At 41.9% G+C, this 11515-nt stretch overlaps 2 protein-coding genes across 4 annotated transcripts in view; both read right to left on the reverse strand.

Annotated features, from left to right (window-relative positions):
- The window catches only part of cers1 (ceramide synthase 1), a 29412-nt gene extending 25775 nt beyond the window's left edge, over window positions 1-3637 (reverse strand). The window contains exons 1-2 of one of the 3 annotated variants that reach the window (XM_086225411.1): window positions 2846-3637; window positions 2419-2688 (exon numbers count right to left, since the gene is read on the reverse strand). In XM_086225411.1, the coding sequence (XP_086081537.1) occupies window positions 2419-2667 (249 nt within the window). In that variant the 5' untranslated portion in view covers window positions 2668-2688; window positions 2846-3637. Of the gene's footprint in view, window positions 1-2418 lie in introns of all 3 variants that reach the window. The other 2 variants (XM_086225410.1, XM_086225413.1) reach the window with 2 other exon arrangements.
- Window positions 3638-4340: 703 nt separating this feature from the next.
- Window positions 4341-11000, reverse strand: cope (COPI coat complex subunit epsilon). The gene is made up of 11 exons (XM_086225414.1): window positions 10982-11000; window positions 10772-10894; window positions 10545-10607; window positions 10333-10433; window positions 9995-10147; window positions 9758-9811; window positions 9431-9512; window positions 8353-8508; window positions 6734-6802; window positions 5133-5207; window positions 4341-4676 (listed from the first exon to the last, which is right to left on the reverse strand). Exons 2-11 carry the CDS (start codon window positions 10871-10873, stop codon window positions 4623-4625), a joined length of 909 nt encoding a protein of 302 aa, XP_086081540.1. The 5' UTR covers window positions 10874-10894; window positions 10982-11000; the 3' UTR covers window positions 4341-4622.
- Window positions 11001-11515: the final 515 nt, after the last annotated feature.

The raw sequence follows: 11515 nt of genomic DNA on the forward strand, positions 1-11515 counted from the left end.
TGCGTGTGGTTTAGATGTGACCAAAGTGAGACGGATCATCAGAACATCAGCAGCGGCTCCTGAGGAGGTTAGCCTAGATGCTGCTATAGCATAAATTATATCACAACTAGAAAATGTTTCATCTTTGATAAAACAGTGAAAAAGGGCACTGAAGGATTTCCTCCACGGAAAAGGTTTGTTTTTTTGTTGTTGCTTTTTTAAACTCCTGGCTTCAGCTCCAAAGCCATTGATCTGATTGGTTGAAGCCCGTGATGCCTCCAATCACCTGCCAAATAATTTTTGTGTAGATTTCTGCCTGTTTTGTCATACTTCTCAGACAGTTAAGAGGAACAAACCCCCCAGATACGTCAGGTTAGTAAATGTATGCTACTAATATAGATAAACCCTAAGATTAAGTGAGATTTACCTTACGTTCTATCAGCAGTACTGGCCCCTGACTCGTCACATTTTTGACTGACTGACTTTGGCATGGTGTTGGAGGAAGAGAGAGAGAGACAGAGAAAGCAAAGATGGGAGGAAGTCTGCGTCACATGCAATTTGGCATAATTGCTATTAATGACTCTGCTGTGAGAGTTCGAACTTCCACCTTGAGGTACTAACTCCAAATCTAAAAGCTTTATGAGTGTATTGACTCTTACAAATTGATGCCGACATGATTGGACTGCATTCAGCAAGCTAACGTTTATGTGAAGACTGATGAGGGACAGTGGAGACACCAGAAAGATGAAAATACAAGATGAAGATGAAACCTTTAACTCCTTTTTGCCTAGACTGCAGAGTCAGCAGTATCACCGCGAATGTCGCTGATCACAGATTCTAAGTAATAAAAAGTGCAACATCGGAGCAGGGGCTGAGGGCTGGTTTCCCATTGGCTGCTGCTCACTGGAAATGAATCAGCATCAAGTGGTATACAGCTTTTATCACCACCAAGACTTCACATTGCATCACTGAGGGCTCCAACTGGCAGTGACACATGGTGGAGTTCCATGTAGATGGGTGGAGTCGACTGTTTCCAACATGGCAGCCAAGAAACTATCAAGCTTTTCTGTCAACATCTGAGGTAAGAAAAAGGAAATGCAGTAACAGACTCTTGATCTATGTCTCGTCAGTGCTGCCTAGCTATACGTCGTCAGTGGTCACCGTGCCAGATCCGTGACGCACCACGTAGGTTCTCCATGAGAATGAAAGGGATGAACATGGAAATCTATCTCGACGACAGCTCCGCCACCATTTTGGACTGAAATTATCAGTGGAAACGTCACAAAATAACGTCCGAGCTCAGCAGCACAAGTGTTTTTGACTGTCCAGAACTGCATTTCGCTATGAATTAGTCAGAACCAATAAAACATAAATGGAATTCTCAATGTTCAGCCAAAACACATTAAAGTATGTGCTGATGATGTATTTTTACAAAAAAAAATATATTATTGAGACCACTATAGAAAATTACAATCATCATTCACTATCCAGAAATTCACATAATACACACTGACCACGCCTGCTGCCAGTGGTACTCAGGGTTGAAATACATATTTACCAATCAATTTCTAATACTTTTCTCCAATTCTGAGGAGACATGGCATCATCAGACATCTCTGGATAGTCCGTTTACAAAAAAATCTAAAGAGAAATCATGTCCAAGTTTACCTGTGTGAATTTAACTAAAATTAAAGACAAGCAACACAGTTTGGTGCAACATAAATTCGTACCAAAGGGAAGCAACCAGAAGTTTTTTTTCTCAGTTAATCTTATCTGAAACGCATAGTCCAAAGACGTATCAAATAACTGAAAAGTGACTTATTAGACACTTTAGCTTGTGCTGAAATATGATATTTTTGGGATGTTAAAAAACAACAACAATCCGAGCCAACAAATGTGACCCTAAAAATAGGATGCAAACAAAACTGCAGACTAATTTCTATGACTTTCCAGAGCATTTTTTTCCCTCAACATTATCACTCAAAAAATTTTCCAGGCCTGGAAAACTACTATTTCCAAATTTCATGACTTACTTAGGTTTATCCATGACCTTATGAGCCCTGGGTTCATATGTTGTATATGTTTATTTATGAGGCCTGATTGGGTTGCATGTGCAAACTTACTAGCCTTAGTTGCACCCACAGCTATCACCCACAGGGACCCCTTAAAAACACAAGTGAAAGTTGTTGAGTGTGTGTGTGTCAGATGTATCTCCTGAGTGTTAGGACAAGTAAATATCTTTGACACTGTGGTTAAATTGCAACTGTGGTAATACCTGTTATTACAACTACACTTGTCTTCTCCTGCAAGTAACATGTGCCTTCACTAACGACTCCTCAGAGCTCTAAGAGGAGGAGCTGCTAAGCCCTCCATTCATTACAGATATGAATAATAAACCATTACGGAAATGGAGGATCGGCGTGGTCGTGTATCACCCACCTTGAACAGACTTTGTGTCAGTCCCCGCCTGATTTGCGTCCACAAAAAGGCGCAAAAGAAGAACAGGGCTATTTCGGTCCAGGTAATGTACGCGTTATCCAGCAGAGTCCGTTTGGAGAACTCCAGCCCACAATTGCTACAGTCCCTCCATGCGCCAAACATAACGGTGGAGGCTCTGGTGATGAGGTCCAAGTACCCCGGCATGGGCTCTAATTCCGCCGGCTCGTTGCCCTGGGTAGGAGCGCCCATTATTGCGCGGCGCGGTGAGAGCTAAATCGTGGGGGAAATATGGGGAAATACTCCGATTGATGGACGCAGAGTTTCCAGGAACAAGTCACAATCCAGACCTTGTGTCTAATCCGCTAACAAGCTTGCTAGCTCGTTCAAAAAAAACCCCAAACAAATCGAGTTTATCTGATCAGCTTACCCTCCTCAATAGCCGTATTCTTTGTTTTCCAAATTATGGCATGGGCCCGTTCTTCGCGTCCAGGAGAAATTTGTGAATTATAGCAGGGGCCCACCAGGTCTGACACCAGCTCTGTGTGTGTCTGGATCTGGTTACCATACAAAGCAATTATTTAAAAGGCTTTTGACGGTTAATCTGAGCCATCTGGAGGTTTCTTGTGATCATCATTCCGCTACGCACACGGGCTAATCACCGGCAGCAGAGGCAGCAGCAGCGCGTCCTGGTTAGCCGCCTAGCTAAGTTCAATCACACGCACACAATAGTGAGTGGACCAGCATTGGCAGCAGCTTCCAAGCTAGCTAGTGTCTTGAGTAAATTCATCAAACATGCGATGGAACCTCACATATATCAACCAATTTCTATTTAGTCCGAGCGGTGCGGCGTTTCCTCTCAGCGCCAAATCCAGCCAGCACACGCGACTATTGTGCCGCTCCGCCGCAACGGTAATGTCTCATCTCCGACCGTTATACGAATTATATAACGTGTCTTTGCCGCTTCCTAAGTCTCAACAGCAGATTCTTGACAAGCCGACACACGGAGTTATTCCAGCGAGGAGGATAAAAAAGGAGCTTTATTATCCTGTGACGAGACCGCCGCTTCTTCTGCCTCTCCGCAGCTGCTCAGACCGGCCAACGTGTCCAAGGCTGCGCTTCGACCGGGCGCACTCCGCTTCCACCGGGAACCAACTGCTACGTTGAAAATGGGACAGCTACGTTTATGCGAAAAAGAAGGAGGAAAAAAAAAAAAGCTGAAGGGGGCGTGACGTAATCAGGACCGCTATCTTGTTGAACCGTCTGCTTGAGCCCCCGAGGATTTAAGAGGGTTGACTTAAAGAGACGGCGGCCTCAGACAAACAGGACATTTCTAATTTCCTGATTTTGATGTAAAACTTTACATGGAGGCTGTTCGTAAAATAATAAAGCTTCAACTCATTAGTGGTTAATTGAAAACTGGATTAGGCAGAATTCATGAAATAAAGCACAATAAAACAGAAAAAAATGAACTATTACCTCATATTAAATCGAGGAGAAAAATATAGGTTCATTTTATTACACTCAATATTAGACGTGGATGCGTGTGCATATTAAATATTCCTGCAAAGTTGTCATCGTAGCACAAGAGTCCCAACAGACGTCCAAAAGATGTGGCCAGTGGAATAAGGAGCTTTATTTAGATTGACTCCTTTATATTTGCTCTTTTTTTCCTCCGTTTTTTTTTTTTTTGTCATTTTGTAATTCAAATAATGAGTAATCTAATAAATGCCTGATGCCTACCTGCAGAATTTCTGTTGATATATTTTGATATAATTGTAGAAACTGGCAAAGAGCAAATTATTTGTACCTGCGTGTTGTTAATCTCTTGGCTGCTGCTGATTTTTTTTTAAATCACATTTGCTTCTGTTTTCCAGATTCCATTGTTAAGTTTTTTTTTTAGACTCCACACATCAACCACAGCGAGGGATTGAAGCATTTATTGTCATTTCAAAAGGAATGCTTGCAGTAAACAAATGTTTTAATCACCAAAGACTAAATGTTGATTTACTTAGAATGGATACATAGGCAGACATGTTTTATCCACACCCAAACAATATGACAACTTTTGGTCTGGGTTTAATTAACAGCCAATGTTTCATTAAAACACTTAAACATACAAGTTAAAGAAAGTATACAGTTTGTAGAAAGGAGGAGAAACAACACGGAGTCCGTAATTGATGGGGGCCTTGACAAACGTGGCTGTCTTACGCAGTGGCGGTGGGAGCGTACTGCATCGCTAGTCTGTCAAATTCATTTTCCTGCAAAACAAAGAAAAGAGTGTTGAGCACCAGGAAACAAACATCAGAGCAGGGGAACAGCTGTGCGTAGCACGGTCTGTTTGGTAATGGTACAACCCACTTTAACTTGTTCATGTACATCTGCACTCTTGTGTAACAACATGTGTGACAAAGGCTACGGATTCAAAGTGTAATGCTGTCATTGGCTTCGCTCCAAGGACACCTGCTGTCCGAGCACCAAAACAACCAGACCAGGTATTAATTATAAGAGACGAAAGGTTATGGTGACTAGTCAACAACTGTGAATGGCTCTGAACCTAAATAGCACCTGGTCACATCAGGAGCATCCCACGCTCTGCCAGTGTGGATGGGTTGACTGGTTTGACATTTCAAAACGTCACCCGACCACAGCAGTAACGTGTCGATGCTTCAACTGCAGCATTCAGACAAACCCACTGCCGTGCAGCAGTAGCTTACCTTGGATAAATAGTCTTTGAGGAATGGATGGGTTCGGTGTGCATCTTTTAGCTGAGAGAGGTACCGATTAGTTACCTGAGGACAGACGTGAACAGATTTCATACGCGTTAGAAACCAGACGAGGGAGTTAACGAACTGAAAGGCCTCCTGACTTTTCAGATCCTGACGCTGCTTTACAGACATAAATCTATCAGTGTCATCTAAAGCACATGGAGATATAAAAGATAGTCAGCTGAGGGTTCAGCTTGTTCTACAGTTTTTTTTGTCTAAAAACGATTCCATAAACTAAAACTTGATTTCTCTTTCCCAAGGAGAGTTTATTCTGTAATGTCAAGTTTAGAAGTAGGCTGCAGTTTTCCATGTCCCATGATATTTACTTCATACAGGGATTTAATTATCTTCATGAAAAAGTACTTAAGGCAGTCTCTCTCTTCTTAAAGAGAATCAGAAGGAAACAATGCGTCAATAAAACACAAATCACCTGATGTGCCTCGGGTATGAATGCACACCGCAACTCTTATCAAGACAGGGATCTCTAGCGGTTCCTAATAAATAAGATAGTCTGGAAACATGCTCGTGGACCATCAATGGAAGCCACAGAAATTGAAATGACATTGACACTGGGACAGAAAAATGACAACTGTGACGGTCAGAAGGTAGCAGTGACGCCTCCACAGCTCTTTGACGGGAAATAGGGCTCAACTTTTCATCGCATTGTCTTACTTCCTTTGTATGAGTTTTTCTTCTTACTGGTCTGAATTTGAGAGGCACTGATAAAAGGTTCCTCAGCCAGAATTTACAAATATTTGGCACAAAATCTTACGAAAGATGTGGGGTTTTATGTATGTTGTCGCCCGAGTCACCTCAACCTCATCTAAACTGTGTTGCTGAAACTGCGTTTCCTCTGTGAGCGGTAAAGTGAGAACAGTGCTGCTGGTTGATGAGATTTAAGATGATGAGAGTAATGATAGCAGTTCAGAGATCAGAGATGTGGCTGATAAAGACTAAACAACTACCTTAACACAAGGTTCAACATAACAACATTGTTTAGTTTTTGACTAAAATGTCAATACAAGACCCCCCCCCCCTCCCCAAGAAAGTAAGGACTACATCTGTTTGCTAAAGTTGTCCAGTAATTCCAGTAAACCTTGTGTTAGATGTGCTAATCAATGATTATCACGCTGGAAACTGAACGATGGCTTCAAGTCAATGGTCAGCACTCTATCGCATTATTATCAAATCCATCAAATATAGGGAGATAATAGTCTTTATCTCCTGAACTCTAAGTTGAAGGGTGTGTAACACACACACACACACACACACACACACACACACACACACACACACACACACACACACACCACTAAGCACTGAAAAAGGATATATGCTCAGATAACACTTTAGAAGGCTAATGCTGCTTGGCTTGGCATTTATCTGATTCACTCACAACAACAAAAATTTGCGGCGAAGTGCATCGGGACTCTGAACAACAGGGATGATCGGACAAACGTTTGTCACCGTCGAGTTTGTCTGTAAGACATTGCTAAACAGACAGCTGTAAAAGCAAAACCTCGCTTACAACTTAAGGTCCAAAGTCTCACCTCAGGGGCTTTGCCCAGGTGCTGAGTCAGCACTATAAGGTTGATCAGCGTCTCAGGGTGGCTGCTGTCCTGTAAGGAGGGATAGAGAGTATGGTCGGAGTGAGATGTGTATCCCTCAGAGGAAAAGAAAACAAACATGAAGACAAGACAGCAACAGTAAAGGTCTTCTCTTGATGTCTTTCACCAAGACAAGCTACATTTCAGACAGGACGCTGGTGCAGTCAACAAGCGAGAGTGAATGTGTCTGCCAGGGGCTGCACAGACTCATCTATTAGTTGACTTTATTGCTCTGCGAAGATGCTTTAAGCTTGACTTGCTGATCACATGATTGACACTACCAACATAGCTGCCCCTGAGACATGTGAGGAACCTCGTGGATCACTGCAGCAAACCACCAGCAGTGCCCCAAGTATGTGGAAACAGTATGTTTCTTTCCCTGACTGGGAATACCATCACACGATAGCAGGCCAGCCTTTATCCCACCCACCTTGATGCAAGCTTGGATCAAAATGCAAAAAAACCTGTGACAGAGCACGACTCCAGCAGCAGGTAAAAACCGGCTACATGAGTCTTGTTTTTCTCACAGTGTTATACCCGCATTTTAATCTCTCATCTTTGGCACTTAAATAGAAGCGTTATTGACAACTGTTCTATAAATTACTGCTAGTATTGTAACAAACTACTTTCTGTTCCACGCACGTGTGTGAGCTGACGGTTGCCAGCGTGTGCAATAAAGTTTGGCAAGTACAGACTGCTGTAAATCATCCCCTTCTCCTGTTTTAATGCCTACATGTAAACATACCTACTCCATTTAGCATCCTACCACTGTTGATGATTTCCTTGGGCTAAAATGAGGATGGCGATCATTCATGTCAAGTCACACTACATTTAGGTTATGTTCTACCTGCTTAGTGAGACCTAACACCAATGGTTAACCTTCACTCTGTCATAATTTTACCATTTACAGCATCACAGTAGGCAGCCAAGTCAACTTGGGCTCCAGTTTAGGAGGTAGTATGACAAAACTGTGACATGACATGTGCATATTTTAGAGAACATGGTTAAAAAAAAATTGGATTCATGGTGAAAAGTCTGTTTTCGCTTGAGATTAATATTTGATTTAGTAATGGGGTATCCTAAAAATACATCCAAGAGTTAATTACATCGACTGGTTCCCATGGGTCTGGTTTAAACAGTCAACATGGCCAACCTGAAATAGAGTCCATGGAGGATTCAATCACAATGAAGTAGATGAATATTGCTTAAGGCAGCTGTAGTATTCACAAGCAGTGTAGAACATTTTAACACGTGAAAACAAGAATGTAAATTTGACATAAACAACACCTAAAAGAAAATATTTAGTCTACATATTAACAGTGTAAACTGAACAATAACCAGCATTTGAAAACAAGAAGTACTGGGGCGCCATCTACTGTTAGAATGCAGGAATATGAATTTAAGGTTTGCTTTTGAAGGAAAAACCCAAATCTCGAGAGGCTGTTATCTTTGAACATAGCCCACACTATGTTCACTTAAAGTATTCCAAAAGCAAGCAATCAGACAAAGAAGTTTAACCACATTTAAGTGAATGAAGTATGTCCAGAAGGTCAGTGACCAACCTTGTCAAGTGCCTCCTGGAGCACCCCCTCAGCCTCCTCCCACTTGTTCTGAGCCATGTAACAGGCTGCCTGCCCGTTGAGGAGCAGCAGTGTAGAAGAGTACTTGTCGGACATCTCTTGAAAAATGTAATAGGCATCCTGGAGCTTCTCTCCGCCCTGGAACAACAAGCGGAATGCAATATGATGTAGGGGAGAAGACGCTCAAGAGCATTCAGCAGAGATCATGTTGCAAAGTCGACTGCAAGCGGACAAAGTAAAAACTTTCAGTTTACTTTTGTGATCTCCGACAAGGATGTTACACTTTCTGTGTCAACTGTTTGCTTGTCTTTCTGGCCATTAGAAGGGTTATGCGAAAAAAGACCAGGCATCTAACCAGAGTTGGTAACGGACCATTCATGTGTGGAATGGATCTGAATCACAGGCACAATCCTGTTTTCTTTTTATAACTTCCATAATGCATATAGCATTTTTTCCATCTTGCAACACCATGCAAGGTGCTAACCAGCTCATCAGGACACTCAAAGTCTCACAGATCAAACCAGAACACCCGCTTATTGCTGGACGGCTGCTCTGAGCCTCACTGACCCAAGTATTACGTAATGTGTTTTTCCTCCCCTCAGTGAAATCAAAAACAAAGCGTGCCCTTAAAAAAGGTAAGAGTGCCACAGGAATGACACACTTTTGCAGGCCAACCTGGACGTTAGCCTTCCCACGAGTTCCCTTGGAATTTTGTATTAGATTTGGATTATTGCCAAAAATAAGCTCCATGTCAAACTAAGTTTATGAAACACATTATGTTCTGCCACAAAAGTAAATGGCATTTTTAGGATTTCAGAAACATAATTTCGATCATTTTAAGTACAAAGCTACTGAACAAACATAACAACCTCTATAGTCTCAAACACCTTAGGATACATTGACTTTGTACTCCCATATGACCTCTTGGTTTTAGGAGTCATTCGTACATCAATTTATACAAACTGAAAAGTGAGCTTGCTGAACTATTGCAGTCCTAATGGGGGAATGACAAATCGTGAATTTGTAAATTATGAATAAATTTAAATAATGCTCTCCTCACCACAGCGATATTAACCCAGGCTGTTGCTAACTGGGTCAGAGTAGCATCTTCATCCTGCTCCTGCATCTTCTTCAGCTCCTTCCTGCCGCAGACAAAGAAGATATTGTCATCATGATTAGAGGGCACGGTCCTGATCGGGTCCGCAAAGTTTCATATTTTAATTGCAGACATACATAAATTAAATATCTCCATTGGCAAATTTGTTGAGTCCATTAAAAGCACATGGTGTTTTCCACGAGGCTCCAAAAAACAAAGTTGACCTTAAAATACAAGTTATCTACTGTTTACTGTTTGCGATTGGCATGAGGACATAAAATGACTTCATACCTTGCTAGGTCAACACGATCCAGACTCAGCAGTACCTGAATGGTCATGGCCATGCTGAAATAAACAGTGAGTGTGTGAGTTTAGTGTCAGTCGTGTTTTCCTACACTTGTAAACAAAAGAGGAGAGGAGTCAGTGCACTTCATCTGAGCAACCATTTAAGTGTCATTACCGCTGGCGATTAATACATCGTCATCAGTTAATATCACCCAGTGAACTAGTTATTTAATTGCTTCTTACCACTCCAGGCTCTCTCCTTGGTGCAGAGTCCTGAGAGCAGCATCGGTGTTCAACTCATGGTAGTAGATGCAGGCAGCCATAAGGAGGAAGGTGGTGTTGGCAGCATCCACACTCTTGGCCATCTTCTTATCTAGATCGGCAACAATAGCATCTCTGCGCACACAACAGAAGCAGAGGAACAGCCGAGAAACTGAGGGCTTCAAGAGTGTCTCAAATATAATGAAACATTCAGCTACACATGAGGCTTGAAAAGGCTGGTAAAAATCTTCCTGCTAAAATCATAACATGCAATATGTTTTGTTTTATTGGCCACAGGGTCCATCTATACAGGCTCTTACCGTTTAGTTTCACTAGAGCGATACTCTGCAAACATCCTGACAGCTTGAAGCTCAGGGGGGGAGTTGGCCTTGATGTCATCCAGGACTACAGCATATTTCCTCTACAACACAGACAGACAGGTCAGGGGGGTTCTAGTCAATCTACTTACTGTGACAGCTACTATACGTTAACACGGGAAATGAATGTTAGTGGCCCCAACATTGATATTTACCTGAGCGATGTACGCTCTGTACAAAAACATGTCCCTTTCTATCTCCTTCTCCGGTGTGGAAGGCTTCAAAAGACAAAATACAAACAACGGTTATGAAATAATATTGAATTCAGTCAAAGAAATGTTAGCTAACACGTTTAGCATTTTTGCTCACCCACGAACTACTTGGGGTTTTCGCGTATATTCAAGTGTTTTAAAGCCTTCAAGTGTTAATATTAGGGACATACCTTCGCCTTCTGGGCCTCGTTGATACATTGTTGATAACTGCCGATGTAATAGGCATTTTTCACATCGAAGAGTTCATCAACATCGCTCTGCTGCCCCGCCATGTTGAATACTGACACTGCTTCCTGACACGTAGCAAAAATACGTCACATTGTACCAAGGATTGTGGGAAGTGGAGTTCAAAAAGAAGACTCCAAAAGGCATCAACTTACATTGTCGCATGTAAAAAACACCTGTCCAGGGTGAACCCCGCCTCTCGCCCGTAGCCGCTGGGATAGGCTCCACCCCTCAACCCTAATAGGAATAAGCGGAAGACAATGGATGGATGGATGGATGGCATGTAAAACAAGTGTACCTTCTTCCTCTTCTTCTTCTTCTTCTTCTTCTTCTTCTTCTTTTTCTTCTTCTTCATTTGGAGCCTCAGTGCTGGAAACTACTGTTCCACGCGGTTCCACGGGCCAAATGTAAACACGCGTTGTGTTGTGAAAAACTTCAATTGTAGATCCAAAGTTCCCTTAAATTTAAATAAGAAATGTACTCGCTCTTGCTTCTCAGTATCATATGAATAGATAGACAGATTTCACTAAAGTGAATATTGAATTTTTTTTTAAATAAAATATTCACTTTTGTCAAATCCATCTATCTTTGCATATAGTGTTGAGAAGGAAGAGCGAGTACATTTCTTAATTTGATTCATTAGTGTTTTGATGTTCATAATAACTGATATAAGGGCTATGAAATGGAAA

The sequence above is a fragment of the Aulostomus chinensis genome, chromosome 14 (genome assembly GCF_037954235.1).
Source record: "Aulostomus chinensis isolate RoL2024-O1b breed Wild chromosome 14, RoL_Achi_v1.0, whole genome shotgun sequence".
Taxonomy (NCBI): domain Eukaryota; kingdom Metazoa; phylum Chordata; class Actinopteri; order Syngnathiformes; family Aulostomidae; genus Aulostomus; species Aulostomus chinensis.